The sequence below is a fragment of the Cheilinus undulatus genome, linkage group 13 (assembly GCF_018320785.1).
Source record: "Cheilinus undulatus linkage group 13, ASM1832078v1, whole genome shotgun sequence".
In the NCBI taxonomy this organism is placed as follows: Eukaryota; Metazoa; Chordata; class Actinopteri; order Labriformes; family Labridae; genus Cheilinus; species Cheilinus undulatus.
In genome coordinates, this window is record NC_054877.1 from 19,666,203 (window position 1) to 19,693,543 (window position 27,341).

Here is a 27,341-nt window from a genome sequence, read left to right on the forward strand (position 1 = left end):
TATTTTGGGGAAAAAAATCTAAATTAAAATCTCCTCCTTCACACAACTGGTAGTTGAGACTTTAACCATTACATATGTTCACTTCAAATTAATGAAGTAAAACAAGAGTCAAGTTTAGAACATGTTTTGTCTCTTTTCTCAAGAATTAGTGATATCTGTCCTTCTCCGGCACATCCAATGGAAATATACAGACAAAAAAATAAAGATTGACAATTAAAGTTGATGTTAAAAGCCTACAGTACAAGTGTGGGAAACAAACTGATGTGACTTGCAATGGTCCCCACCTTTAAAAAAATCCCTGTTAAGTATCACTGCTCAAGAGCTACAATAAATTCTACAGTGAAATGAAAGTTTTTTGTTGTTGTAGTTTTGGTCCTGGTCAGTGACATACTGACTGAGTTGATTTTAAGCTGGGCAGACCTGCTGCTGGAACAAGATTAAAGGAAAAGGTTGGAAAGAACCACAGACTGTATGTTAAAATGGACAACCTGTCTTAACCTCCTCGTATTATAAAAAGATGAGGCCAGAAAACCCCAATGACAAGTTACACATTTAAAGCCAGAGTCCACAGTAGGGATTGTCTGGAAGAGCTACAGTACTGACGTCACACCGCTTCCACTAATGGAAACACACATCTATGTTGCTGGGAAATGTCATAGATCGCATAGGTCAGTACAGTTCACAGCAGAACAGATTCTTGTGTCCATTTGAAGCACGGTAGGTAATGGAGCAAGGCAAGGTAATGGAGGACGAATTACTCTTTTGTTAGTGTTAGTGTTTCTTCCTCTCACCATTCATTCAATCTGGCACACTTAGTTCTAAAAGTGTGGTCTATCATGCATTTATACCATTTTCAGCATCAAATGGTGGTTGGTTCTACACATCAAGGCTGCCCATAAGAGGGGGAAAGGAGAGAGCTTTCTATGGCCCAGCAAATGGGGGGCCCATGAGGAGGTCAGCAAAGTCATGGTCCATTTCAAAGTTAATCTGTGATAACACATTCTATCCATTTATGCTGTAGTACAAAACAGCCTTTTTCAAAATTCAGAACTACCTTTTATGGTAATGATAACGATGTGGATGGGCAAACTGACTAAACTACTGAGAAAGTAACGACAGACTTCATAGCCAAGCCATGATGTGCACAAACGTCAAGAGGCCAGACAATAAAGTAGAAGGAACTGAGACAACTTTAAGGGAAAAAAAATAAATGCAAAAATGGGTTAAAAGTGGCCTAAATGGGTTAGAAATGGCAAAAACTTGGAATGGGGTTAAAGAGTGGCAAAAAATATGTTGAAAGTGGCAAAGGGGGGGGGCATAAAGTATCGAAAATGGATTCAGAGTGGCAAAAATTTTGCAAAAGGGCCATACAAGGTAGAGTAAAAGGGTTAAACAGTGGCAAAACTAAGCATAAAGTAACAAAAAAAGGTTAAAGGGATACTTCAACATTTTGGCAAATTCATCCATTGCCATAATCCCTATAGTCTTAGTAATAGGTTCGTTACCTTCAGTTGTCGGTGCAAGCTGTTCTTAGATCGGCTGCTGCCGAGTTCGGATCTGCTGTGCCAACTCAATGTAAGCAGACGGTATTCTGGCTTTCCCTCATCAAACTCATCAAATACACAATCCAACAACTCCAAAATGCACTCGTGGACAAGTTGTGACCTGCACATTCACCACGCTATGAAATAATAACGTATAATTATGTTACATTACGACGCATGAAGCAAATACTCTTGAACTATTTCTTGAGTAAACCACTGGGTGGAGTGACACAGTGCAGCAGCCATGTCTGGAGTGTAGTTCCGGCTTTGCATTTAGCTTTAAAACATCTCCGTCTCGTAGTGTTCCATGATTATTTCATAGCAAAGTGGCAAAATGTTGCAAAATGGGTCAGAAAAAGTTGTGAAAAGTGGTAAAAAAAGAGTGGCAAACAGAGAAGAAAAGATGCATTATGGGTCAAAAAGTATTCAAAAGAAGCAAATATGCATGATACCATTCATTAATCACAACTGAGGAAGGCCCATTCTCTCACTAACATGCTCTTCCTCAGACTTGAAGGAAGAGCATGTTGGTTGTGCCTGTTGTATTTGATTTTTGTTTTACAATCTTTTCTGTGACACTGCCAGAGCAGTAAATGTACTCACGAAGATTTATTGCCCTTGGTCTGCTCCTGGATCAGCTCTCCTTTTGGGTTTACAGTGAAGATCCGACACACTGGAACTCCCACCTCTTTGTAGGCAAACACATCCTGCAGGGAGACAACATACCTCATGCTAACATTGATAATGACAAAGAAAAAATTATCTTTACATCACCACATTTGAGCATGTTTCCCCGATGTTAGCACTGACAGGCACATCTTAACCTTTAGTTAGGTTAGGTTAGGTTAGGTTAGGTTAACTTTTAACCAGTGATCTAAGTATGTGAAATAAATTTGATTTACAAGCTGAAAAAGGTAGAACCCCACCTTAGAAGGCCACCAGACAGCAGTTTTAGAGAGCTCTCAAACATTTGGTACCAACTGACATAAGCATGTTAATGACATTAACCACCACAGATTTCCTGTCTGTGTCATCCTAATGCACGTAATAGCAATAATTCTAGATGTGACTGTTTTGGTGGGCAAGCTCCGCACTGTGAGCTTGTGTGTGTTATTTTTTGTTTTCTTTACTTTAGCGAGCATCACAGTCAGACAGACTGACAGAGGTTTGATGGCTGGCCCAGCGCTTCATCTGTGTGTTAGTGTTTATGCAGCTGAAGACGAGACGCTGTGCCTGGTTTGAGCTCCCTTGCACAGACGATGTCACATGGGACCATACTCCCCAGCCAGTGACCTCAGCTCAGGTTCAGCCTAAGCACTGATTTCATATGTTTGTGTCTGCTAATTGATAGCCAAACTGTCATGTTGATCTAGCAATACATCATGACTGCATCAACTTGTGGAAAAACACGGCTTACTGACATGTAACAGTGAGAGCTTTAATGTCCGTGAGTCTGACATCTTTAAACGTCCATTAACTCACATTAGTCCTATTCCCAAAGGCGGCGTAGAATGGCTGTTTGTTATGCTGGAACAGGTTCTTGATATCTGTAAGGCATTCAATCTTGAAGATCTCTGGTTTCTTCTCGATGACCTCCCTGAAGCAAACAGACAGTTTGATTAGTGCGACAAACATATGCATGTCCTTACCATGGGTCAGGTCTGATTAGAGTTAACTCTACTGAATACATGTTTACTTTCCGCCAAGCTACTTTCTTCTCCCTTTTAATTAGGCTTTGCTTTTTCTAACACAGTAGATAAATGTCTCTGACTGGAGCTACATAAGTCCTTTCAGGCAAAATCTCTTTCTGCAAGTTGCTTTCCTGGTGGGAACAAGTTAATATCTTTATAGTTAAGGTATGATAGGCCTGTGTTTTACGCAGTTTATAGTAAAACTGTTGCACATATTTTATCATATTTAACTTTCTTCATAAAACGTTCTGCAGTAAGATACAGAGGGATTTCAGATAAAGCTCTCTTTTGCCAAAGTCTGGTACTTTTTAAATTAGTTTGGTGAAAACACATGATGAAACTTTGGTGGTAAAAATGATATCAAGGTGTTGTAATTATGAAAAAAATGACAGTTGATTGATCCACATGCCACAAAAATGATGTAGAAGAAAAAGGTAGCATTAAATCCATGACAAAAACACAATGTATACAGAAGTTAGTAATACAGTGGAGCAATTTCCCACCATAAACTGCAATAAACTGTTTACTTCTTAGAGCTGGTCTTTAGTGGAGCACTGGTACAAAGACAGAGGCTTTGACAACATAACATGCAGAGAATTAACATTGACCAAATGAAGCATAAGAAAGTCTTTATCTCCCTTTCTTTGTCTACCTTATAAAACTCAGAAGAAAAGGGGTTGAAAGAAAAAGCCACTGAAATGTGTGCCTTTTAAAACTAAAGCTGTCAAGATATGTCTTACTGTGATTTTAAAAACTTGACACTTTAAACCGTCATCAACTCTACAAATTCAAAACAATGGATTTGTCACACCCTTTTCCAGATACTGTGAACTGAAATACCTCACTTTTCCACAATCAATAGCAAACCTGTACAAACAAAATCGCCCATTAAATAATGCTTGGAGTCGATTTTAAAAATATATTAAAAGAAAGATTCTCAAAATTGTACAAGGTCTACCTAGACAAAAATAACATCAAAGTTAAGGCTTTAAGGCTTCCTCTATCTTTAAAGAAACTATTCATGTGTTCAAAAGTCATGAAATAATAATGCCACCAAGAGACAGCAAGAAAACGCTGAACATGTTCTAGGAGCTAATGGCAAACAAAAAAATCAATATTTAGTTAGAAATCATGAGTCTGAGTTTCCTGCAATCTTTCCAGTCTCACGATATGAAAGGATAATGATACAGATAGGGAATTTTGGAGGATTTTGACTGTAGAAACTTTTGTATATTTAATATGGGATTAAGTTTGCGGGCCAAAAGAATCATGAGTTTAGAAACAGACAAATGTGGAATATTCTTGTGATTACTCTAACCCATTTAGACCTAAGGGCACCGAAAACACCATCCTAAAGCTGAAGTATCGTTTAAAAATAACCTCCAAAATCCTGAGGGGTTTTTGAAAAACTGCACAGAATTTAATCATTTACTACATTTTATTTTGCAGCCTTGATAGCAGATAGATACATGAAATGATTTGAAAGCTTAAACCCTTGCCTTTAAATGATAATGTCTGCCTTTGTCCCTAAGTTCACATTGTTTTAAATGATCCATCAAATCAAATCGAGCAAGATCTTCCTTCTCTTCAACCATGTGCATCATTCAAAAACCTTGGAGAACGAGCCTGCAGCCACACAGTAACCTCTAAGGTTCCTTATCGGTCATGTATCTTAAAAATTATATGATCCAGGTACCACATAGATGGTAGAGAAGGCAGAGGCTATAGTCCTCGATGTATTCCTGGTCTTGGCGCATGTTTGATGCATGTCTTTCCCCTGCCCCCTCTCCCTAAATTTCCTGTCTCTCTTCAGCTGTCCATCAAATGATGGAAAAATGCCCCCCAAAAAATCTCAAATAAAGAAGAAAACAATAAGAAAAAACAAAACAAGCTAACATTGCATCAGGTCTCATTGAGTCTTATTTTGTCTTAAATGTATACACAGAACCATGCATTGGGTCTAAATCACACTTGAATCTAGCAGTTATTTTAAATCTAGACTTAGACTGAAGATCAAAATGTTTATTTATTTCAGTCTCAGTCATTTTTAACCCCTAAAGTTTAATCCAGTTTTAGTCAACAAAAAGTCCTTCCATTTTTGTTATTACATTTAGTCAGGCATTTACTTTTTACTAATTTGATCAGCTAAATTGTGAAGTTAATACAAATGTAAAACACTAATATCTATGCACTATCAATACTTAAGTTAATTTGAAATATATTCTGACAAACCTTATGTGCACAGTGGAGAAATATAATTGATTTTGAATTTCCAACAGTTAGACACTAACATTTAAGGCTCCTAAATGAAAATTAAACATACTTTTTATCAGATTTTTATCACCAATTATCTATTTTAGCTATCCTTAGACTGGTTTCATGGAAAAATGGCAGTCAACCCCTCTTTTTATGTCATAGTTAACGCTTGTCTAAATGAGTTAAGAGAAAAAGTTGTTGGCTTTGTGGCACTGAAATTAACAGATATTGTGAAGTTTTGTACCTGTGGAAGGCAGAGAAAAGGCTGCTGGGAGACAGCATGAGAGGTCCCCTGGGTAGAATGGTGCCTCCATCGTTGACCCACTGCAGGTAACCTCTTGTCATGTCTGCCATGCCAATAGCACGCGCTGAGCAGTACAGGAACTTGTAGCCATTCCTGCAAATATGGAGAGCAGTGCTCATTAACAGTTAATGCAGATGAATATCAAGACCATCATTAGCAGCTACCAAGAATAGTATTTCAATTGGAACATTTGTATTGGTTGCTTTTATAATGTGCAGGGGTCACAAGCTGAAAAGTTGGCATAGAAAATATTGCATGTATTTTTACTACTACTAATGGTCCCTATTTCCTCCCTTGTGTATTAAACTATCTATTCTCTGTATGACTAAGGCAGTGGGAGTAATATTTAAGTTTTCAAACTCACTTAAGAAATAACATTAAGAAAAGTGGCCGAACACCAACATGGGGTTCAGCAGTGTTTTTAGTTTCTACAACAATTCAGTCTTGATTAAACTTCCTGAGTCATCCACCTAAGAGCACCCCACGCAAACACCAGGAGGAAATATCAACTCCACAGGGAGACGGTTGGGAATCAAACCAGACAGTACTAACCACTGACTGGCCATTCATCCTTCCTCTGTGATTAATCAGTGTTGTTGTGCACTTACTCAGCTACCGAGTGATAGAGCTTGGCAATGCCCTGGTGGGTCCAGTCCTTTCCTAACTGAGGCAGGATTTGTCCAAACACATCTGACCTGAAACATTGCACAAACACACACAAACATTAGCGACATGAAGACAGAGACATCTGTTAGGGACATCACTACGGTGCAGACCCTACAAACAGAGCAGATGTAGAGTTATAGTCAGAGAAAACGTGTGAAAGTAAATAAAGTAGATCAATAGTTCAGGCAGATAAAAAAGACCACATAAAACACCATAACTGCTTTACCATTTCATCATAAAAAGACAACATTATGGACTGTTCTCCACTAATGAGGATCAGTGGCCCTTAGGGGAGGCACCGTCTCAACCCAAGCCAATAGCTGCATGTACTTTCAGACAGAAATGTAAATGGCCTCATTACAGTCTGTGTGCTCTTTACACTGCTTCTCAAAGAAAGCCACAGGTTGGCCTACAGGTCACGCAGATAATAAGCTGCAGTCACTCTGAGCCTGTTTGATGTTGAGCACCTATGAACCTATGAGTGGGCGTCAGGAAGACTGCATGGCATTAGGTTTGCGTCAGAAGAGATGAAGCTAAGTCACAGCTAATTAAAAAGCTTAAAATGAATCAAACTGGATTATAGAATTAATATCTGATACTCTAGAGGGACTTGAGATTGTCCAATGCAATAATGTCTCAAAGAAAACTGTTTAAGTTGAAAGGCAAAGAAGTAATCTGTAAAAACTCATTTAACTTCCTTTCTATCTTTCATTTGAGTTTAAAAGATCCAACTAATCAAACATCTTCTGATGACTAAAGGCCTTCTTAGTGACACCAAAGGACTTTCTAACAGAATGAATGCCTACAGGTTAGGGGTGTGAGTCTCTCCTTTTCAATATGATTCGATTCGAGTCTTGACTCACAGACTACGATTCGATTCACTGACCATTCATTAAAATAGAGAACGATTCGGTCCAATTCGATCCGGTACAATCTGATTATAGAATCAAAATAACTGTTTGATTTAACAAAAATGAGCAAAAAAGGGAAGAACAAGATAATTTCATATTAATCTAAGTTTATTTGATCTTATTTATAAAACAGAATAAACGCCAGGCCTCCTGTGTTAACATTCTGAAATTATGTTTAAGAAAAAATCAATTACCTGATCTCTACCGTTAAAACAAGTACAAAGACCAGTTTGTGCGGCATTTTAACCAATCCAGGGCTCCATGGACCGATGCACTTAGACTGCTGACGTCAAGATCGGTTAACCGATCCATATCGGATTATCTTTACACCACTACTACAGGTCTTACACTACCTTATCACACTGATGCTTTTGTATTATTTGAACTATTATGTCCTTATCTAGATGTCTGAAAGATTATTGTTATTCAAAATGGGTCAAGTTTTGATGCTGTATTTAAAAATTCAATGCTCAAATTTATGACTCAGTTACCTGAGTCTAAAAATGGAATCATGACAGTTTTATCTCAGCCTGTGCAAAGAGACCAAGGTGTTTCTTGCATCTGGAAACACTGTATTTGTTATATCTGAATACTATAATGGTTTAATTCCATGTTAACTTGTGTCAGTGTGTTGTTATTTTTGCCTTTTATATATCTATTGGCTTTGTTGTGATAATACATACGTACATCTTTGAAATACAGAAATAAACTAGAGTAAAAGTGTAATTTTTCTATACCTAAGGGTATTCATATGAGCATTATACACTAGAAGCAAGCAAATGAGCCCCGGAAAGTGTTGAATCCTACAATCCTGGCACAACAACTCACTAAACTTTTCAGAGTTGCCAAAAAAGTTAAAAGCCCAAATAAATCCAAGCATCTAACACATAAGTTGAGCATGAATTCTCTGCTCAGAGGTGCCTGGAAACAGTTCTCATGCATGCCTGAATTTTCATACTTGGTAATGGTGCCGTCAATATCAGAGATGATGACTTTATCGTCCCAATTCCACAGGTAGATGGTGCCCTCACAGCGGCATGTTCCCTGGTATTGAGTGGTGATGCTGAACGTCACATCATTGGGTCCCTCCTTCAGTTTCAGACTGGCCTGTAAACAGAAAGGAGACAGTGAGGGCATCTGAAGTCAGCGTCTATTTCATTTACAACACATCTGTTCCCACAGCACAGGGATTACACTCCAGTAGGATTTCTTTTTCCCAAAGTATGAGGATCGTGTGCAGGTCTTTAGAGCCCCCTACTGACTATAAGAGGAGCATCAACTATGCAGGTCATATCCTGCCAGCAGAGGGAGCAATACACTGCAAGATAAGCCCATGAGGAACAGCTATGACTGTACTCTTTACTCAGAGACCATAGCAATCATATATTAAAACATTAAAATGACATGTACAAGCCCAATTCTATTTTTCAAGGTAATCTTTTGGCTTTTTGCCTCTACTTGACAAAAACGGAAGAAGAGAATATGGGGAAAGACTTACAACAAATAGTGCAGGAACTGGGAATCAATCTTACAAATGAGTTGAGGACTGCAGCCTCGATACATGGGCACCTTCTCTATCAGCTGAGCTAAACCAGCACCATACACGAACCCTTCTAATACTATAAATACCACAAGGCAGTGCAATGGGATAATCACTAAGAAGTAGATTTTGAGGAAGGATAGAATTTGTGTAGGAATAACTTACTATCTGATCAGAAGAGAGGCGTAGTGACTTCCTGTAAGTGTGTGGGCTCGGGTGGTGCTGACCATCCACAGGCTGCAGTCTGTCCTGACAGGAAGCAGCGCTCACCTCCTTGCCCTCTTCATCACTGGATGTGTCTCCTGCTTTAGGCCTACAGGCAAAACAAAAAAACAATCATTCTCTGTTCCCATATACAGTGAAACAACCAATACATGATGGCTGCAAAGGCATGTATGTTTGGAGCGTTGATATTTTTGTTCATACAGATGAGGATGAAATTATGAACTCCCCCATGAACATTTAATTTTTCAAAAGTATTTCACAAGTGTTGTAAAACAGAGCAAGGATTTTTGAACACAGCTTGTCCAAACATCCTCGTTTTATTTTAGATCCATACATTATTTTACTTAGCACATGGAAACAAAATAACTTAACAAAAAACAAAAACTACCAGGATCAAGATCATTAGCCCCCCTGATGCTTATAGTCAACTGTGTCTACTTTTTGCTGGATAACAGCCTGCACTCGTTTGTTGTAGTTCTTATCAAGTCTCAGACTCACCTCCTGAGAAATCCTAGCCCATTCTTCTTTGACCAATCTCTCTGGCTCCGCCAGATTAGATGGTCTTCTGGCATGGACCTTGGTCTTTAAGTCACCCCACACATTTTCAGTGGGAATTCAAGTCAGGGCTTTGTGCAGGCCAGTCAGTAACGTTCACTCTGGTCTCTTAGAGGTAGTTCTTCACCAGGAGCCACTAGGAGCCATTGTCATGTTGACAGACAAAGTGACAACCAAGGCCCAGTTTTGCTACTAACTCCCTTAGGTTTTCTTTTGATAGTGTTCTCATATCCTTTTTTCTTCATGATTCCTTCCATCTTTACCAGATTCCTAGTTCCAGACACATGAAGCATCCCCACAGCATTATACACTGTGTTTCACTGAGGGGACAGTGCTCTTTGGGCTATCGTCTCTCCCTTCCTTTCTCCAAACATAAGCAACGTCTTATTGTCCAAAGAGCTCTAGTTTGGTCTCATCTGACCAAAGGACACGCGTCAAGTATGCATAATCTTTCTCCATGTCGTCCTTAGCGTACCTTAGTCTGGCTCAAAGGTGTCTCTTCTGAAGTGGAGCGTTTCTGGGTCTGCATCTTCTCAGCCCATTCCTGTGCAGCGCTCTGTGATGGTCTTCTTTAAGGCTACAGTTCCTGACTTAGCAAAGTCCTTCACTAGTGTGTTGTAGACACATCTGTCACTTGTTTTATCTCCAGAGTCTTTGAAATCCCCTCTTCCTCCCTCTGCCAGGCCTGTTTTGTACTGTGTGGCTCTCTTTGAATTTCTCAGTGATACGTCTCACTCCAGTTATGATGGAAATGTTGTGATAACTTTATATATATCCTTCTCCTGCTTTGTGAGCATCAACAATTCTTTTAAGTCTAAACTGATTTCTTTTGTCCTTGCCATGATGTTTTCTCTGTGACAGCTCAACCCCTTACTGAAGTTTTCTACTGAGGGTAAACTGAAAGACAACCTTCAGTTTAAACTTGATTTTAAAGCTTCAAGCACTTCGAAGTTAAAGCACATCTTGCATAACAGTGGTTTGTGCTATGGCACTACAAAAAATGTCAGTTCTAAAGCCGGCTAATGATTTAGACCCTGATAGGTTTTTTTGTGTGACATCATTTTGTTTCTGTGTGCAAAGTAAAATAATGTTAGCCTCCAAAATAAAAGTAGGATGTCTAGCAAAGCTGTGGTAAAACTCTTTGCTCTGTTTAATATCACTTGGAAACACTTTTTAAAAACTGAAATTTTTATAGGGGAGGCTAATAACTTTATTTGTATATTATTATGTTGTGTAGCTTCTAAACTGCTGAAGACTTTAAACCCTTTAAGTTACATTTCACTCAACACTGCAGTCCTCATGATCTGCCCTTTAGCTCTGCAAAACATTTACACTGGCTGACTTTATTGTATCACAGTACAATGTGATTATACAGAGTAGTAATAAAACAATATGTAACTAGAGCTGTGGGTATTTTTACAACATCCCACCAGAGTTCTTCGTGTCATTGAACTTACTCATCCTTAGTGTGTGATCAGTGAAACCTTGATATGACTTACGGCATGGGCAGTTTCTCCTGAGATATGGAGGGTCCTTCCTCCTCCAGATGAGATGACTCTTTTGTTTCAAGCTTGGTCTCCGACTGAAAGGAGATACAGATTCAAACATACAGGATGACAACAGAACTTTGTGAAGATACATACAGGTGAGTTTTGATTGCAGTGTATTTTACATTAAAAATATGTGCACACCTGCTTGATTGTACTATCCGCTCTCTTTCGCCAAAACCACCAGCGACCTGACTTCTTTGGCATTTTCTCCTTCACCCAAGCCTCCTCTGTTGCCTAGCAGAGATCACACAACAGCAGTTACACACAATCAACAATAATCCCCAAACACTGAAAAACATACAGAACACAAAAAAGCATTTACCTTTGGTAAATTCTTCTGAAATGCTTGTAGACTTAGAATTAAGGGAGCGGCTAGTGTCCAATTATAATATCTGAAACAAAGATATAAAGTAGGAGACTATTAAAACTTGACATATACAGTGGGTATTCAGATCCCCTTTAATTTTTCACTTTTTGTTAATTTGCAGCAATTTGCAATAATCATTTAAGTAGATTTTTTCCTCATTAATGTACACACAGCAGCCCATTTGACAGAAAAACACAGAATTGTAGACATTTTTACAAATTTATTAGAAAAGAAAAGCTGAAATATCACATGGCCATAAGTATTCAGACCTTTTGCTGTGACACCAGTATATTTAACTCAGGTGCTGTCCATTTCTTCTGATCATTCTCGAGAAGGTTCTTCACCTTTACTGGAGCCCAGCTGTGTTTCATTAAATTGACTGGACTTGATTAGGAAAGGCACACACCTGTCTATATAAGACCTTACAGCTCACAGAGCAAATGAGAATCATGAGGTCGAAGGAACTGCCAGAAGAGCTCAGAGACAGAACTGTGGCAAGGCACAGATCTGGCCAAGGTTACATAAGAATTTCTGCTGCACTTAAGGTTCCTAAGACCACAGTGGCCTCCATAATCCTTATATGGAAGAAGTTTGGGACGACCAGAACTCTTCCTAGAGCTGGCCATCTGGCCAAACTGAGCAATGGAGGGAGAAGGGCCTTGATGAGAGAGGTAAAGAAGAACCCAAAGATCACTGTGGCTGAGCTTCAGAGATGCAGTGGGGAGATGGGAGAAAGTTCTACAAAGTCAACCACCACTGCAGCCCTCCACCAATCGGGGCTTTATGGCAGAGTGGCCCGACGGAAGCCTCTCCTCAGCGCAAGACATATGAAAGCCTGCATAGAATTTGCCAAAAAACACATGAAGGACTCCAAGACTATGAGAAATAAGATTCTCTGGTCTGATGAGACCAAGATTGAACTTTTTGGCCTCAATTCTAAGCCTTTGTGTGGAGAAAACCAGGCACCTCTCATCACCTGCCCAATACAATCCCATCAGTGAAGCATTGTGGTGGCAGCATCATGCTGTGGGGGTGTTTTTCAGCTGCAAGGACAGGATGACTGGTTGCAATTGAAGGAAAGATGAACGAGGCCAAGTATAGAGATATCCTGGAAGAAAATCTTTTCCAGAGTGCTCAGGACCTCAGACTTGGCTGAAGGTTCACCTTCCAACAAGACAATGACCCTAAACACACAGCTAAAATAACAAAGGACTGGCTTAGGGACAACTCCGTGACTGTTCTTGAATGGCCCAGCCAGAGCCCTGACTTAAACCCAATTGAACATCTCTGGAAAAATCTGAAAATGGCTGTCCATCAACATTCACCATCCAACCTGACAGAACTGGAGAGGATCCCCAAATCCACGTGTGAAAAAGTTGTTGCATCATAGTTCAAAAGGGTGCTTCTACTCAATACTGAGCAAAGGGTTTGATAACTTGTGACCATGTGATATTTCAGTTTTTGTTCTTTAATAAATTTGCAAAAATGTTGACAATTCTGTGGTTTTCTGTCAGAATGAGGTTCTGTGTGTGTATTGATGAGGAAAAATAATCAACTTAAATGATTTAAGCAAATGGCTGCAAATTAACAAAGAGTAAAAAATTTAAGGGGGTCTGAATACTTTCCATACCCACTGTATCTCCTGTCCATTTCAAAAGTCTTATATAAAATGCTTACTTACCTATTTCCTATCTTTACAACCAGGTTGGGGTTATCTATAATTGCTGGATTCTCAGCAAATTCATGATAAGTGATGATATGCTCCATGAACCTTTCTGCAAACACAAGAGAGAGGAGCATTAATTAAAGACAGTAGATGAACAGGGCAGTGGTAGTGAGCCATAACATTTCACTTAAAGTCATATGAAATGATCTGGGAACTTTTTCTCTCTTGGTCAAAACTCAAGACAGAGCAGCCCTTATAGAAAGACACAGGACCATAAAAAGAAATGTGAACAAGCCATGTTACCCTATAACAGACCAAGCAGGTTTTTTTAAAAAATAGAACCAGGCCTTAAATAACTGGTTTTATGCTTTCTAACACTGCTATCAGCAAGGACACCCTGTAGTTACACAACATCTTTCATAAGTCTCAGCCAGCTCAGGTTTAATTTTGCATAAAGCACTTTGCTCTACATTTTTTTATGGGTGCCATTCTGTTGTACCTTTGGATATTTCAGCGTTTTCAGTGAGGCCTCCACACAGAGAAAGAGTGACGTCAGGGAGGTCACTTGCTGAATCAGAAAGACACTCTGTCCCGCTGTCAGCTGCTGCGCTGCCAACCGACTGAGGAGACTGTGAGCCAGAACGGATCTCTGATTCCATCCAGTGTTTAGTCGCTGCCTCAGACTCACTGCAGAAAACAATAGAGAAAAAAAATGACATGATACTTATGTGAAACAAAAAAGCAGAGCCATTGCAGAGGAGAGTATTTTTGCATTATATTAAGATTTAAATAGAGCACATTAAGCTTCCATTTTTAACTAAAATAGGCCAGGCAGTGACAGCAATTAGGCTCCTCTTTCATAATCTAACCTCTTAGGAAAATATCGCGCAGCAACATCAGGTTCAAGTACATTCAGGTCGTCTAAGTAGATGTCCTCAGGCCCCTGATGCTGGCTCCGTTTGGGGACACCTTGTTTGAGAAACAGAAACATAATCAAGATTAATATACGTTTTATATTAACAAGTGATGATGAAGATCTTCCCTAAAAACACCAATTTACTACATCTACATAAAATACTACAGTTTCAGAAACAGTTTGTTATGTTGTCTTCTTTCCATTCCAGCATACCCTTTTTCTCAAACTATTTTTGAGGCATTTTTGCTTTCAAAGTAGTCAATTAAAACTCATATTTAACTGTTGTTTCAGAAATAAATTTCTCGGTATTTTATGACTACTAAACAATGCTAATAATCTTCACCCTTCTTTTTATTAACATTATAATAATCATTATTTCATTTTATTTTTTGCTGCTTGACCCCTTATTTTTGACAGGACAGCTGAAGAAAGACAAGAAATATGGGAACAGAAAGTTGGAAATGCACCAAACAGCATTGGAATTCTGATTTGATGCCATGACCAGTGCATCAAGGACAGAAAATTCTGTTTATAGGTGCCTGCACTACCAACTGAGCTAAAACAGTTTCCATCTTACCCTTTAATACCATCATACTATCCCCAAATGTGACCAGGGTATGCAGTATTACTGCCAGGTGTTCAAAAAACACATTATACAGGTACTTGTGGGCACTAGCAGAACACATGCCTCCACTTGAGTTTCATTAAATCCTCTATCAAAATGCCTCAAGTCTAAAAAAATTAAGACATTAATGAAGCAAGGTTTACAGGAGCGCTGGAAGTGATTTATTGTTGAAGAATTGTTCTTACACTTAATAAGTAAACTGAGTGCGAAGTAATGTTCTGTGCTAAGACAGATGAGGTTAGGCCTTTATTGTGAGTAATTTCTGCATTGTGCTTCAGTGGTGACCTCCATCTACTTTATCTTCATTTCACATATAAAGGGATGAGAAAATTTTAAAAGTTTTTAAAAACCTTTGATGGTTTTGATTGTGTCTGGCGTTGCTGCTGCATGTATGGTTATTTATAAACTATATCATTTCTTATCACTGATCTACACACAGAAAGAAAAATTAAAGTGTTCTTAATCTCACATTGTCTTGGATCACATTACAGCCACTGATGCACATTAAACAGTTTGGCTTTAACAGAGTGACTTGAGAAGACCATACCCGGGGCCAGCCTTGCTGTGCCATGGCGCGCGAGGGTATAAGCGCCAGGTCATGCGCCTTTCTCCTTGCCATATTAGCAGAACATCATTAACAGGAGTTCTTTTATCACTTTAAATGCATCTTCACACACAGACAGTGGTGCTGTGGGTGGCAATGGACACATACTCTCAAGGAATATATCATACAAGCATGCTCATTACTCAGCCCCATCGTCATGACAGTAATTAAAGCAATACCATATGCCTCTAATGCCTATACAGGTAATCTTAAGGAACCTTAAGGAACAGTGGGCTGAGGATTTTGGCACTGACATTTCAGGTGAAACATGGCAGTCTGCCATTTCAAAAATTCACTCTTCATCAATATGCATTAGACACAGTTTATTACAATTAAACTTTACCATTCTTTTTAGAGTTGCCCAAAACTGGTTTCACTTTGGTCAGCCATCTTTGAAACATTCTCTACTGTTTGTAATAAGGAGATACATCCAGACCCATTCATTGCATTCTTTGGAGTGGTACCAGGAGGACTTGCACTTACAGGTGAACAATGCAATGTCTTGGCCTTTCTGTCATTATTTGCTCGTCGCTTAGTCTTGATTAACTGGAAATCTACCAAATCACGATCGCACAGGAAATGGGTGGAAAGTGTGAGGTCTCATCTCAAGCTTGAGAAGCTTTAAAGTTTGGAAGCCTTTCCTCACTTACTTTGAACAAAATTTTGCATCCAAGCATTAGGCATTTGGTCTGAGGCCCCTGAACTTCTGCCTCCAAATCCTAGACTGTCTGACCCCCCCACCACCACCACCACACACCTTTTTTTTTTCTCCCTGTCTTCAAATCTATTTATTTTTTTATGTCCCTGTAGGTGGATTTTGGATTTTTGTATTTGTGCTTGTTGTAACTGATTTCTGTTGTGATACATGTTGTTATAAAAGCTGAAAAGTTCAATAAAAAGATTTCAAAATAAATAAAGCAATACCATGGCTATTTTCCAGTACCTCAGGATAGGTATTACTGTATTACCAACCACTCCTAATTGGATGAGCACAAAAACATTTAAAAAGACCATGACAGCAAAAAATATGGATTAAAATAGTGAAAAATCCATTTTGCCTGTATATTTAGGTAGTTTTGCTACTTTTTTTTTACTCTTTTGCCTGTTTATGAAACTTATTCCATGCAAGTCATTTGTATGCTTCCATTACACCAAAGCTCATGCTCTTGTGTTTTCTCTATGTGCCATGTATTTCATGTATTTGTATTCATGTGTGTGAAACATATAAACAAGACGGACATACCTTTCTTCTTTGAGGGAGAATCGCTCGGTTGGCTGATAGAAGGAGTGGAGGTCACCACACTGGATGGCAAGACATCCAGGGGCTCTGCGGGGGTTACAGGACTCACAGAGGTAACAATGCTGACAGGTGTGAGGAGACTTTCCGGTGTTACAGTAGTGACAGGGGTGCGGGGCTCGGGCTTGACAATAGTACACACAGAGGAGGAAGCAGCATCTTCTTTTTCAGTCTCTGTCTCGTTTTCCATGGCCTCTGAACTGAGGATAACTCGGAAGTGGGTGCTCTCTGATGGAGTGATGGTCACTGTTTTGAGAAGTTCTGGTTTCTCTTTTTTAGGGACCTGGATATTAGATGCATAGAAAATGTGACAAAGAGGAAAGTGTACTAAAATATGTACTGAAATGTAAGCAGAGAGAAGAGCTTACCCTGGCTGTTTCTGGAAATTCTCCCCATGTCCACTGCATGTGGGACTCAGCTCTTAGCACACTCTCAGAGGGTCTCACCACTAGTTCAGAGTCACTCTTTGGAGAAAAAGCTTGAGACAAGCCATGGCTGAAGGGAAAGATAAAAATATGCAAACAAAAAGTCAGATAAAGTCCACTTTCATCTCTGCAACTCCCGTTCTAATGACTATTTGCTCATGTGAGTACACACCTATCATCTGCTGGCCAGTCTCCATCAGATAGCGGATAACCATCAAGGTTGTGTCTTGCTGCGGGTAATTTGGGGTCAATATCTCGCATTGTAGACACAGATGGTGACCTAAATACAGAAAGAAACAGATACATCGATCAGATAATTTAACCCAACTTTTCAACATTTTTGAACCTGCAAGCACAGACCCCTAACTAACCTTGAGACACGTGCTGCGGCTTCTTCGTCCGAGCTCATGTCCATCTCAAAGATCTCTTCATTTTGTCCAGAAATAGCAGCAGTCATTGCAGCAGGTACGTTAGCAGCATTAGCATTACCAGTAGTGACTGACATTGGTGGGGTCAGCTCCTCTCTCCGGGGATCTCCCTTGTGCTTCTTTCTCCTCCTCTTCTTCTTTTTTGTGGCTACAGTGCTTGGGGCTGGAGGACCAGGTGGGTCCTCTGGGTCAGCTGTGTCATCTTCCAGCTCTTTGTGCTCGACCTCTGAGATCCAGAACAGGTGACTCTCAGTGGGGATTGGAGAAGTGGCCAGGTGGGCAGGGATAATCTGCTGAATCAAGGGACAATGTAGGACCTTAGGGCTAAATGTTTTGACAAGGGCAGCATTGTAAAGTCTATGACTCAAGTACACTGGAACAGTATTTGTCTGTTAAACTGTCACAACAAGAACATTGCCCTACACTTGTTCAACAGGATCACCAACCTTTCAGAGGCACAATATGTAGAATTTTTGCACAGAAGCGTCTTAATTTAAAATATTAAAATGACTAAACCTATGTTGTATACGCTTTATGGAAAAAAGTAATTGGCCACACCTGTTAATTATTGAATTCAGGTGTTTCAATCAGACCCATTGCCACAGATGTATAAAATCAAGCACCAGCCATGCAGTCTACATTTGCAAACATTTGTGATACTAAATGGTTTGTTCTGAAGAGCTCAGTGACTCCAGGCATCGTACTATAATAGGATGATACCTTTGAAATAAATCAGTTTGTGAAATTTAATCCCTGCTGGATATTCCACAGTCACTTGTAAGATACATTACTGGAAAGTGGAAGCATTTAGGAACAGCAGCAACTCAGCCAAAAGTGAAAGGCCCCGTAAAATCACTGAGTGGGGTCAACGACTCCCAACACATAGCAGTCGCCAATGCTCTGCTGTACAAAACCGATGCTGAATCTGGTTTTATAATCCTTATAAGTATGACATTTTCTTCAGATTGGCGTCCTCAAATTTCATCAAACGGCATTTACATTAAATGATGACAAAGCAATCTAAATCCAGAAACTCTGAGTTATTTTCACAAGCAGCAAAAATATTCAAAATCCTGTGAAAGATGCTGTTATTGATCTGGAAGAAAGATTATTTGCGTTCTCTAATATCCTGTGACTTCAGTCACTATGCTAAACAAAATAAATGAATTTAGACTTGTTTTTTTTTTGTTGTTGTTTTTTTTTTTTTTAATTGGAGGGGCTTCATCAGTCTTTGAGGTGAAATGTTCACTTACATTAAGCTGTTCAGCTTCCTGAACAAAAAAGGCCTCTCCATTGTCACCAAGCTTCATGTGCAGGTCCACCGGCTCTCCATTAACTTCAATGTCAATCTGGAAGAATTTAGCAAAATATACAGTCTTGTTATGGAACTGTAACTGTGAGGTGTTTGATTTTTAGAAAATCAAAGTCACAAAGACAGAAAAAAAGTTGTTAAGATACTATGTGTTTACCTATCAACTGTCTTTAACCCTCCTTGTGGATTTCAAATAAAGTTTATATTCCTTTGTCAGGCCTCATACAATAGGAGGGCACTAGCTACTTACATCCCCATCTTACTCTTGAGACTTTTCAAGTCATAATAAGTGTATTAGTCCTCTGGGCTTGCATTCTATTGAGCCTGCCAGTAGAACAGAGCCATTGAAGATCGCCAGGAAAACCCCCACTGGATCTGAGACCATTCAGAAACTTGACACCACAAAAGCAGAAACCAGGTCACGTCTGGCAGAGACTACAGAGGAGGAGCAATTTGACACAAGCTCTGTGCTCAGTCTGACAACCTGAAACCTAATCATCGAAATGAAATCTTAACCTATAGCCACCAACATCACATGTTTGCTTCTTTTCATACAACTGTGATCTGTCATGTTGCATCTTTGGCTTTGTGGGGTTTTCTCAGCAGCTTCAATATTTACTTAAATGCCCTCAGGGTTGCTAAAGGGGAGTTTATGTGTGGTGAACAATGGCTGGTAATTTCAATGCCTACTTAATAATGAGGCAGGATAAATAAGGAACCTTCTTCAACCTGTCACAGTCTGCGACAAGTTACAGTCACTTCTTGAGTGGCTGAGATGGCGATGTGCCAACACCATGCTAGATTACTGGAATTACTGGAGACTTGGTTGCCTGCAGATACTCAGAATAAAGGCAGAGTATTGGCTTTTTTCTGCCTTATAACATAAAACCCTTTACTTTGGAAGCTCATACCTTGCTCAGAGCAAATAGAGAAGAAGGCACAAACTATTTATGTAAGGCCCAGTTAAAATTGCATCCCAAATGTATTTAAAATAAGACAGATCTTTAAAAACATGTTTGATTGCCAACTAAAGTCACTAGTGTAAAAGGACAAACATGCCATCTGAAGCCAATATTTAATTAGTGCTTGGCAGACAGCTCCAGTTTGAGTCCTATTCTGATTTTTGTAAATATCTGCATGATGGGAACAAATCTCCCATCATTTATCTGGTCCAAAACCTTACAAAAAAGGGATAAATATATTTAGCAGCAGCCCTTGAGGATCTGATAAGTAACTCAGGGACACATCATGCATAACTGTTTGTTACACAACAGCCCTTGTTGTTGAAGCCTTCTTCACGTTTCCTCCCCCTCCCACACATTCAAGTTGTAGAGCTGTTGCCATAGGAACCTCTCATTCAGTACTCCCTTCAAGCCCCATCAGCATTCTGAGTGGGTGTAGAGACACTGTCAATCCCCCGCAAATCATCACCCACTCAAGCCCAAAAGCAAGAAAATAAGCTTTCTTCTAGTCAGAGCACAGCACTGCTGTTCTAAGAATAGAAGTCTTGGACATCGCTGATAGTGCTTGTGGTGGAAAAACACATTAAAATATATTGACTGTCTTATATTAGCTATAACTAATTACTTACAGAACATGAATTCTGAATTGTTATGCAAGCTTAAAAAAACTCAAGAAACTCCAAGATAACAAACAAAAGACAATGTTCTCTGTGATTGAGAAGCAGCTTGTCTTAGTTCTTTTGATGGATGAGCTGTTCTCAAACCCCATAATTTCAGCTCTGCATCCAGACAATTCTATACTAGCACAGGATGTAATACACAGGTATGCACAGGGTTCAAATACACACCTTTAAAAATCAAATTTAAGACTTACGACTTTTATAAGACTTGAACAGAACAAATTAATACCACTTGTTGTGGAGCAAAGATTCAAGACTGAAAGGCATGTGAGATTTCTCAGACCACCAGACCAAAACTGAATTTCTAAATAAAAAACTTTTGAAATCCTAAAAAAATAAAATTTGGATCATAAATGCCCAAATCTAATTATTTCTGGTACATTTAATACATTTATTCCATCATACTATCTTATATGTTATAAAATCTTGTCAAGTGTGCAAGCTTGATATAAAACAGTTTTCTTTTTCAGGAAAAAAACCTGTCAAAAATGGGGGGGGGGGGCTTTTAAATATTTTCATATGGGCAACTTGGTAGACCATAAAACTGTAAAATGTTCAAAGATATATGCAAAAATAATGAATAAAATCATGTAAAGTTGGCCAGAAAACAATAATGTGATAAGAGCATGTCTAAGTCAAAGTGACATTTAAAATTTAAGACCTCTCACAAGTAAACATAAGAGTTTTTATAGCAGTAAAGTCCAATTTCAGAGTTTTTAAGCCTTTTCAAGGATGTGCAGGAACCCTGTATGCCTTAGTACTGGTATAGAAACAGGGTTAACTCTCTCTTCTCTTGGCCATCAATTAGGTTAACGAGAAGGTGCTACAAAACTGTGATCTGCTGAAGTGGGAAGAGAGCTACACGGCACCACTGCACCTTCATAGAGACTACAGCTTGGCACATACCAGGCGAATTAAAGCTGTCTTTGTATCGCAAATGATCAAGATAAATATCTTTCAATGATGCTAATAGAACAAAGGATAAGAAAAGATAACCAGTGTAACTCTTTTATGAAGGAGGCTCAAACAAAATTCATACATATACTGTGTTGTTGAGCTGGAGACAAAGTAAATCTGTAAATGTGACTGTATCATTAGTGGGAAAAGACAAGCAGAGCAGAGCCTTTGCTCCAGACAGCAATACAATTAAGACACATTCATGCACTGCTGAAATAAAATGAGTGGCAAGGTACGGAAATGAAGCATCGACATCTGTGTTGTATTTTGGTCCTGTAGGTATCAGACGTGTTTGTACCGGTACCTTGTTGGTACAGGGTTTTGATACTCATCCCTATTTATAGGTAGAGCTCTTTGGTCAGTGAAGGTGTAGGTCCGCTTGGCTCTGCTCATAAAGTAGGGAGGAATAAGCAGAAAGCAGCCATTCTGGTTATGCTGTCTACTGCCCCAAATCACTCTGTAATGTTTCTTTCATTTACCTGCCTCACTGACTGGTAGGTTGAGCAAATCCACCTGACACTGCTCAAAAATACCAATTTGCTCAAATCTGCTCAAAAGACGGAGGAAGCAAGGTGACCAAAGGAGGAAACAAGATTAAACAACCGTGGTAGCGATAGTAAACATTAAGCATTAAGTCTTATGGATGTCAGAAATGGAAGACCAACTCCTTGATTTGATGCAATAACAATTTGTTCTGTAAAACAGGCAAAATAGGCTGACAATGGGAGGATTTGGACCAAAATTGCTCCAATGGATATAGCAGGTAGCTAACAGTTAATCACATTGAAGTTGTTCACTCTGAAGTCGCATTTGAACGCGTGAGATTTTGAGAGTGGAGACTCTGGTTGTTGGTGAATTAATCTGTTATTGAGTGGTGTGTTGTGTTGGTCATCTCCTTGCATACCACACTATATAAACAAAACTGTTAAATCAGTCATTATTTGTTGTCATGTGTGAGGTTTCTCACATCTTCAAAACTGGCTAATTATCTATTAGTGAAAGCTAGGCTTACGTGGACTACAGCTACTATAACTATACTTTTACTATTCTTGAGACTCCTACCTAAATATAATAACTAATTCAAGTCATTAAAATGGACGACCAACCTGCTTAACTGAGTGGCTGATAATCAGTGCGACAAACAGATTAATACAGCCACAAATTTTTTACTCTGACAGTAATAAAATATGATGTTTGGCCCTGCTTTTTCAAAGAGAAAAAAGCTCTACAGATAATGGTCTAAGCTTATGAACACAATAGCTTACTCGTGTTGATGCCCTGGCAACAAAAGTAAAAGTCTTAGGCACCTGGTATTAGGCATTTAATGTGTACCTCCACAATCACAGATACTACCACTACACACAAAGTTCATATCATATAGGAGTAACAAGTGTCCCATTACTCTTTCACTAACTTGGTCAATATTTATCTGTAGTCCATATCCAAATTTCTTAGAAGGGAAGGCCAATGTAACTGTAGGTTCATGGAAATGTCAATAAAGCACATACTGTACACAAATATACCGTGCTGTTCTTTTTGAGACGCTGTGAAGTGTCCTAGCTTAGTTTGGAAAAAAGGATAGACTGTTCCAGCCACATACACTGTATGCATTTATTTTTAAGATGATTAAAGAATTACCTGAACAAAAAAAAAAACTTTGTGAGGGGTAGGGACTTGCTTCTTTCAGAGGAGACTAATAATTTTCATAGTTTAGTAAGTATTACATACATTACATCTCTTAAAAGTTCCTAAAAAATTATTTTGTAGATAACAATTTTCTGATTATGGAAATCCATGATTAAGATGACATGACCTTTAATAAACACAAAGTCATCAGGAAAAAAAAAAGGTTTAGTCACCACTTTCTCTTTGGAGCGCAGAACGCCCAGCTTGCCGAAGCGCACGTGGAAAGGTGAGCACTGGTAGGTGCCATCTCTCTGGCGGACGACCACAACATCGATGCAGCCCGACAGTGTGGCCTGATTGATGCCCTTATAAAGTTCTTTGACGGTAACCAGCACCTGACCTGCCAGCTGGCCCACGTAGTTCATGGTGTCCGCCTGGAGGGGGGAGGATACAGAAATATTAGCTGAGTCAAGGCAAAGACAGGACGAGTGTGTCTTGTTTACAGTCCAGAAGAGGTAAGTTCAGCCTGCAAAGAGCACAGAATCTAGTAGTTTTCCTCTTACATTCCCTTGTACTCTCTCAGCCCAACCACTGTTGTCCTTCCTTTCCAAGTATCTTCTTCTGAAGCGTCTTTCTGTCTCTTAGTGTCTTGTTTTTCTCTCTCTGCTCCCTCGCAGCCCGCCTGTCCTGTGGAGTCTGTTATCTCCTGACCCGCATACAGACAGCCAGAGTTCCACTGTTGCACCGTCACTGGCCGCTGTCCCACATGAGCAACACCAGAGAGGAGGGGGCTAAAGACTGGGCTCAAACAACGACAAGAGACAACCTCACACTGAGTTCCCGCTGCACTGCTGCCATGAGAGCAGCTGACTTCCTGTTTACATTCATAACTCTGCTAAGTAGATCAAATAAAGCACTGAAAGCCAGACTTGTGGGGCTATAATCATTCAGGCTCGGGTTAACTGTGTGCATATTTTCTCAAAACATTTTTTGTCAATTGGAAGAGGCTGTTTGTAAGGCTGTAAATTCTTTCATAAGCAATAAAGGGTAGTCAATCAGGGGAAAAACTAACACAGACTGAGACCAATTAGACATAATGGCACTAACTTTCCAGCTCTCCTCTGTCTTCATCACTGAACTTGACAGAACTGGATCATTTCCAGTGACATGCGCACCGTGATACAGAGCGCATATAACTCAGCAAACATAATTTTTGGTTTGCTCAGGTCAGGGTCTAGTTTAGTGGGCTTGTAAACACATTCCCCCTGCTGACTTCATTGCGTTTATGTAACCTGAAATGCTCCTATCTCACACTGACCTTTTGTTCAGATTCAAGCCATGAGAACAGTGGGGGTTGGGGTCTGGTAGGGTAGAGAATAGAGACATTTGTGCAGGGTTGGCATCATGGAACATGAGAAACTTGCATCATATGTGTCTCCAGAGAGAGAGAGCTACTGAGTATATAGCAATAAAATATTAACATATACAGGCTACTCAGAGTAACTTACACTTTTCCAACCGCACAGACAGGAACCCATCATGAAAAACATTTATCACTCTGAGCTGACAGTTCAGAGAGTTGTAGAAGGGCGCCGGTGTTTCAACGCCTTCTGTCAACAACAGGAAACTCAGAAGCTTTCTAGGAATTTTAGCTGCCTTTGTAGAATAGGAGAATGGAAAAAAGGATTACAACCCATGTTAGGGTCCACTGTTGATATTCAACTGAACCCCTTCGGAGAAAAAGGAGAAGGGGAAAAAAAAGAAAAATGCTAAAACATAATAAAAATCTTTCACTTTAAAGGTTGTTTAATTTGGAGATGCAGCACCTGAGAAAAACAGGGCCAAAACTAAATAAAAAATTTAGCTGAAAGTTGTGACTTGTTTTCTTTTGTCATTTCTTTTGATTTAGCACTTCCATGAGGCCATCATTTTAATCTCATGTTTGACCATGAAAAATAGAACACAGCTCTTCTAACAAGTGACTTCTACAGCCCAGTAAAAGTTATGTTCTTCAGCTGACAGCTTTAAAAAAGCTATTTTTAATATGTCTTAGCCTTTCAACATAAATCTACAAATTTGACTAATACAACCGTAAAACTGTTATATAATGTAAAAAAAAAGGTTTGCAATTTACTGTACAAAAACTATTTTACTTGACTAGATCCATATAAAGACCTTAATTCAATATTTTCTCAACAATATCATTTCTAAGATTTGCTCCAAGCTTATAACATGACTGTACTTAGGGCATGCTTTGTAATAAAGCAGCTATTGTCAAACTTAATGTAATAAGCCAAAGGGACACTTACCTCATTGTGAATTGTTGGGTTACATATTTTGAACATGTTCTATTTACAATGGTTAATTCATTTTTCAGAGGATTATTACCATACAGCTCCAGGAAAAAAAACACTTATTCCTTGCTGTCCAGAAAAAAAGTACATGGGGAAAGTTTCGGACAATATGAAATAAATGTTTCCTTTTGTTTTGACACCAAACAGAATGCCACATTATCTAAGCTCATGCCCTTTTGACTGACAAAGTACTAAATCCAAATGCATAAATATTGAATGTCATCATACTAAGGCTTCAAATCTCTACAAACAGAGATGCACTGATACTAATATCAGGTATCAGTGCTGATATACCAAGCCTAAGTACTTGGACTCAAATGTGTAAAATGCTGCAGATACTATACTGGATATCATTTCACAGCATCATGTACTAAGTCTCTAACTATGTGAACAGGAAGGCAAAGTTGAAGCCATGTCTGCTATTTGGTGATATTTTAACATAAATGAGGATGTAAAAAGTAGATCACACTGCAAACTATGCAATGCTAAATTGTCAAGAAAAAGGGTAGGGAACATTTGATGAAATTAAGATGAACATTCAAAATAATTAGAATTTTAACTGCATTAGGAATTCATTTTAGTACATGTTATGGGTGAATGCCCAAATTTATGTACTTGGTCTGACAAGTGGTAGTTGCATTCCTATTTATAAACATTATCATCTAATAAGAAATATTCTGCATTTAAAACCAAAGTTGTCCTTACACAGGAGCTGTCTGGAAAATTGCCAGAGTTTGGTTATCTAAAACTTGGTCACGTGTGAAAACATGCACTACCTGCTGCCACCTATGCCTGTATTCAAAACAGCTCAGAGGAAGAAGTACACACTATGACCAGCCATCCATAAACTATAAATTGAACAGTAGAGGCGTAGTATTTATGATGATCAACAAGGGTCTGTTTATTTAACGATTGTAATACAAACATTACATCAATGCCCCCTCTTCTTATCTTAACTTTTCCCAAAAAAGGTTCTGAATGCATCCCTGAGACTTGTATAATCCACCTGATTCATTGTGTAAGGTACCAAACCACTGGGCTTGGCTCCAAAAATAAACCACAAAGCCAAGCCACCTGCCAAACCAAACAATACATAAGGATGACTAACATTGGAGAAAGGCCCTCCAGCATCATGCAGGAGCTGGGCTGACAGAGACAGAGACCCGTCAGAGCTGACTCACCAGGGACCAACTCGATTTCAGAGACGTGGACTCATCACTGTTTTCTGTGCTGTCCTCCGTATTGCTTCCCAAGGGATCTTTGTCCCCCCATGATCTCTGTCTCTTCATCTCCTTTATGGAGCTCCAGCTCCTACTTCTCACAACTCAGGATACTCTACTGGGACCAACTTTTCCCTTCCTTAGATTATGAAGATAAAACTTCACTGCCATCTTGAATCCAATCTTAAAGCCCTCCTAATCAGTATGGAAAAACCCTTACAGGGGTAAATATTAGCACACCAGTATCTGATACTAGTGGTGATTGTGCAACACTATCATAAACCTTGTCATCCTTCTTCTGGGGCTATTCTTTGCAGGATGTGATCATCCAGTCAGCTGATATGTCTCTGAGTTCAGCCAATGAAATCACCCCTTTCAAGTGGCGGTGTGTTGCTGATAAGTGACAGCTAATTTCACTGAACTGCAATGCAATGTTTTCTTCCTGATAAGAGCACAAGCTCATGAAAAAAAAACAAGCAGCACAGTGCAGTGTGAAGTTCTTGCATAGTCAGTCACATGTATGGTGCAATCATTGCTGCATGTGCTTGTTATTGTGCATGACTAATCAAAGGAGGGGCCGAGGGGGGGATTGATGATATTGATTGGTTACAGAAGCAAACCAAAGCAATATTAACAACCATGGAGTTGAACATGTTGATC

At 39.2% G+C, this 27,341-nt stretch overlaps 1 protein-coding gene across 3 annotated transcripts in view; it reads right to left on the reverse strand.

The window, feature by feature from the left end:
* lpin2 (lipin 2) overlaps positions 1 to 27,341 on the reverse strand; it is a 35,388-nt gene that overhangs the window by 5,127 nt on the left and 2,920 nt on the right. Inside the window, exons 1-19 of one of the 3 annotated variants that reach the window (XM_041802960.1) lie at positions 23,671 to 24,412; positions 23,341 to 23,541; positions 18,824 to 18,919; positions 17,514 to 17,863; positions 17,315 to 17,422; positions 17,086 to 17,212; positions 16,664 to 17,000; positions 14,145 to 14,244; positions 13,775 to 13,962; positions 13,291 to 13,384; positions 11,565 to 11,634; positions 11,384 to 11,476; positions 11,192 to 11,274; positions 9,078 to 9,225; positions 8,331 to 8,479; positions 6,404 to 6,490; positions 5,736 to 5,888; positions 3,027 to 3,141; positions 2,148 to 2,251 (exon numbers count right to left, since the gene is read on the reverse strand). In XM_041802960.1, coding sequence (XP_041658894.1) covers positions 2,148 to 2,251; positions 3,027 to 3,141; positions 5,736 to 5,888; positions 6,404 to 6,490; positions 8,331 to 8,479; positions 9,078 to 9,225; positions 11,192 to 11,274; positions 11,384 to 11,476; positions 11,565 to 11,634; positions 13,291 to 13,384; positions 13,775 to 13,962; positions 14,145 to 14,244; positions 16,664 to 17,000; positions 17,086 to 17,212; positions 17,315 to 17,422; positions 17,514 to 17,863; positions 18,824 to 18,919; positions 23,341 to 23,532 — 2,594 coding nt within the window. In that variant the 5' untranslated portion in view covers positions 23,533 to 23,541; positions 23,671 to 24,412. Of the gene's footprint in view, positions 1 to 2,147; positions 2,252 to 3,026; positions 3,142 to 5,735; positions 5,889 to 6,403; positions 6,491 to 8,330; positions 8,480 to 9,077; positions 9,226 to 11,191; positions 11,275 to 11,383; positions 11,477 to 11,564; positions 11,635 to 13,290; positions 13,385 to 13,774; positions 13,963 to 14,144; positions 14,245 to 16,663; positions 17,001 to 17,085; positions 17,213 to 17,314; positions 17,423 to 17,513; positions 17,864 to 18,823; positions 18,920 to 23,340; positions 23,542 to 23,670; positions 24,413 to 27,341 lie in introns of those variants that run through there. The other 2 variants (XM_041802962.1, XM_041802961.1) reach the window with 2 other exon arrangements.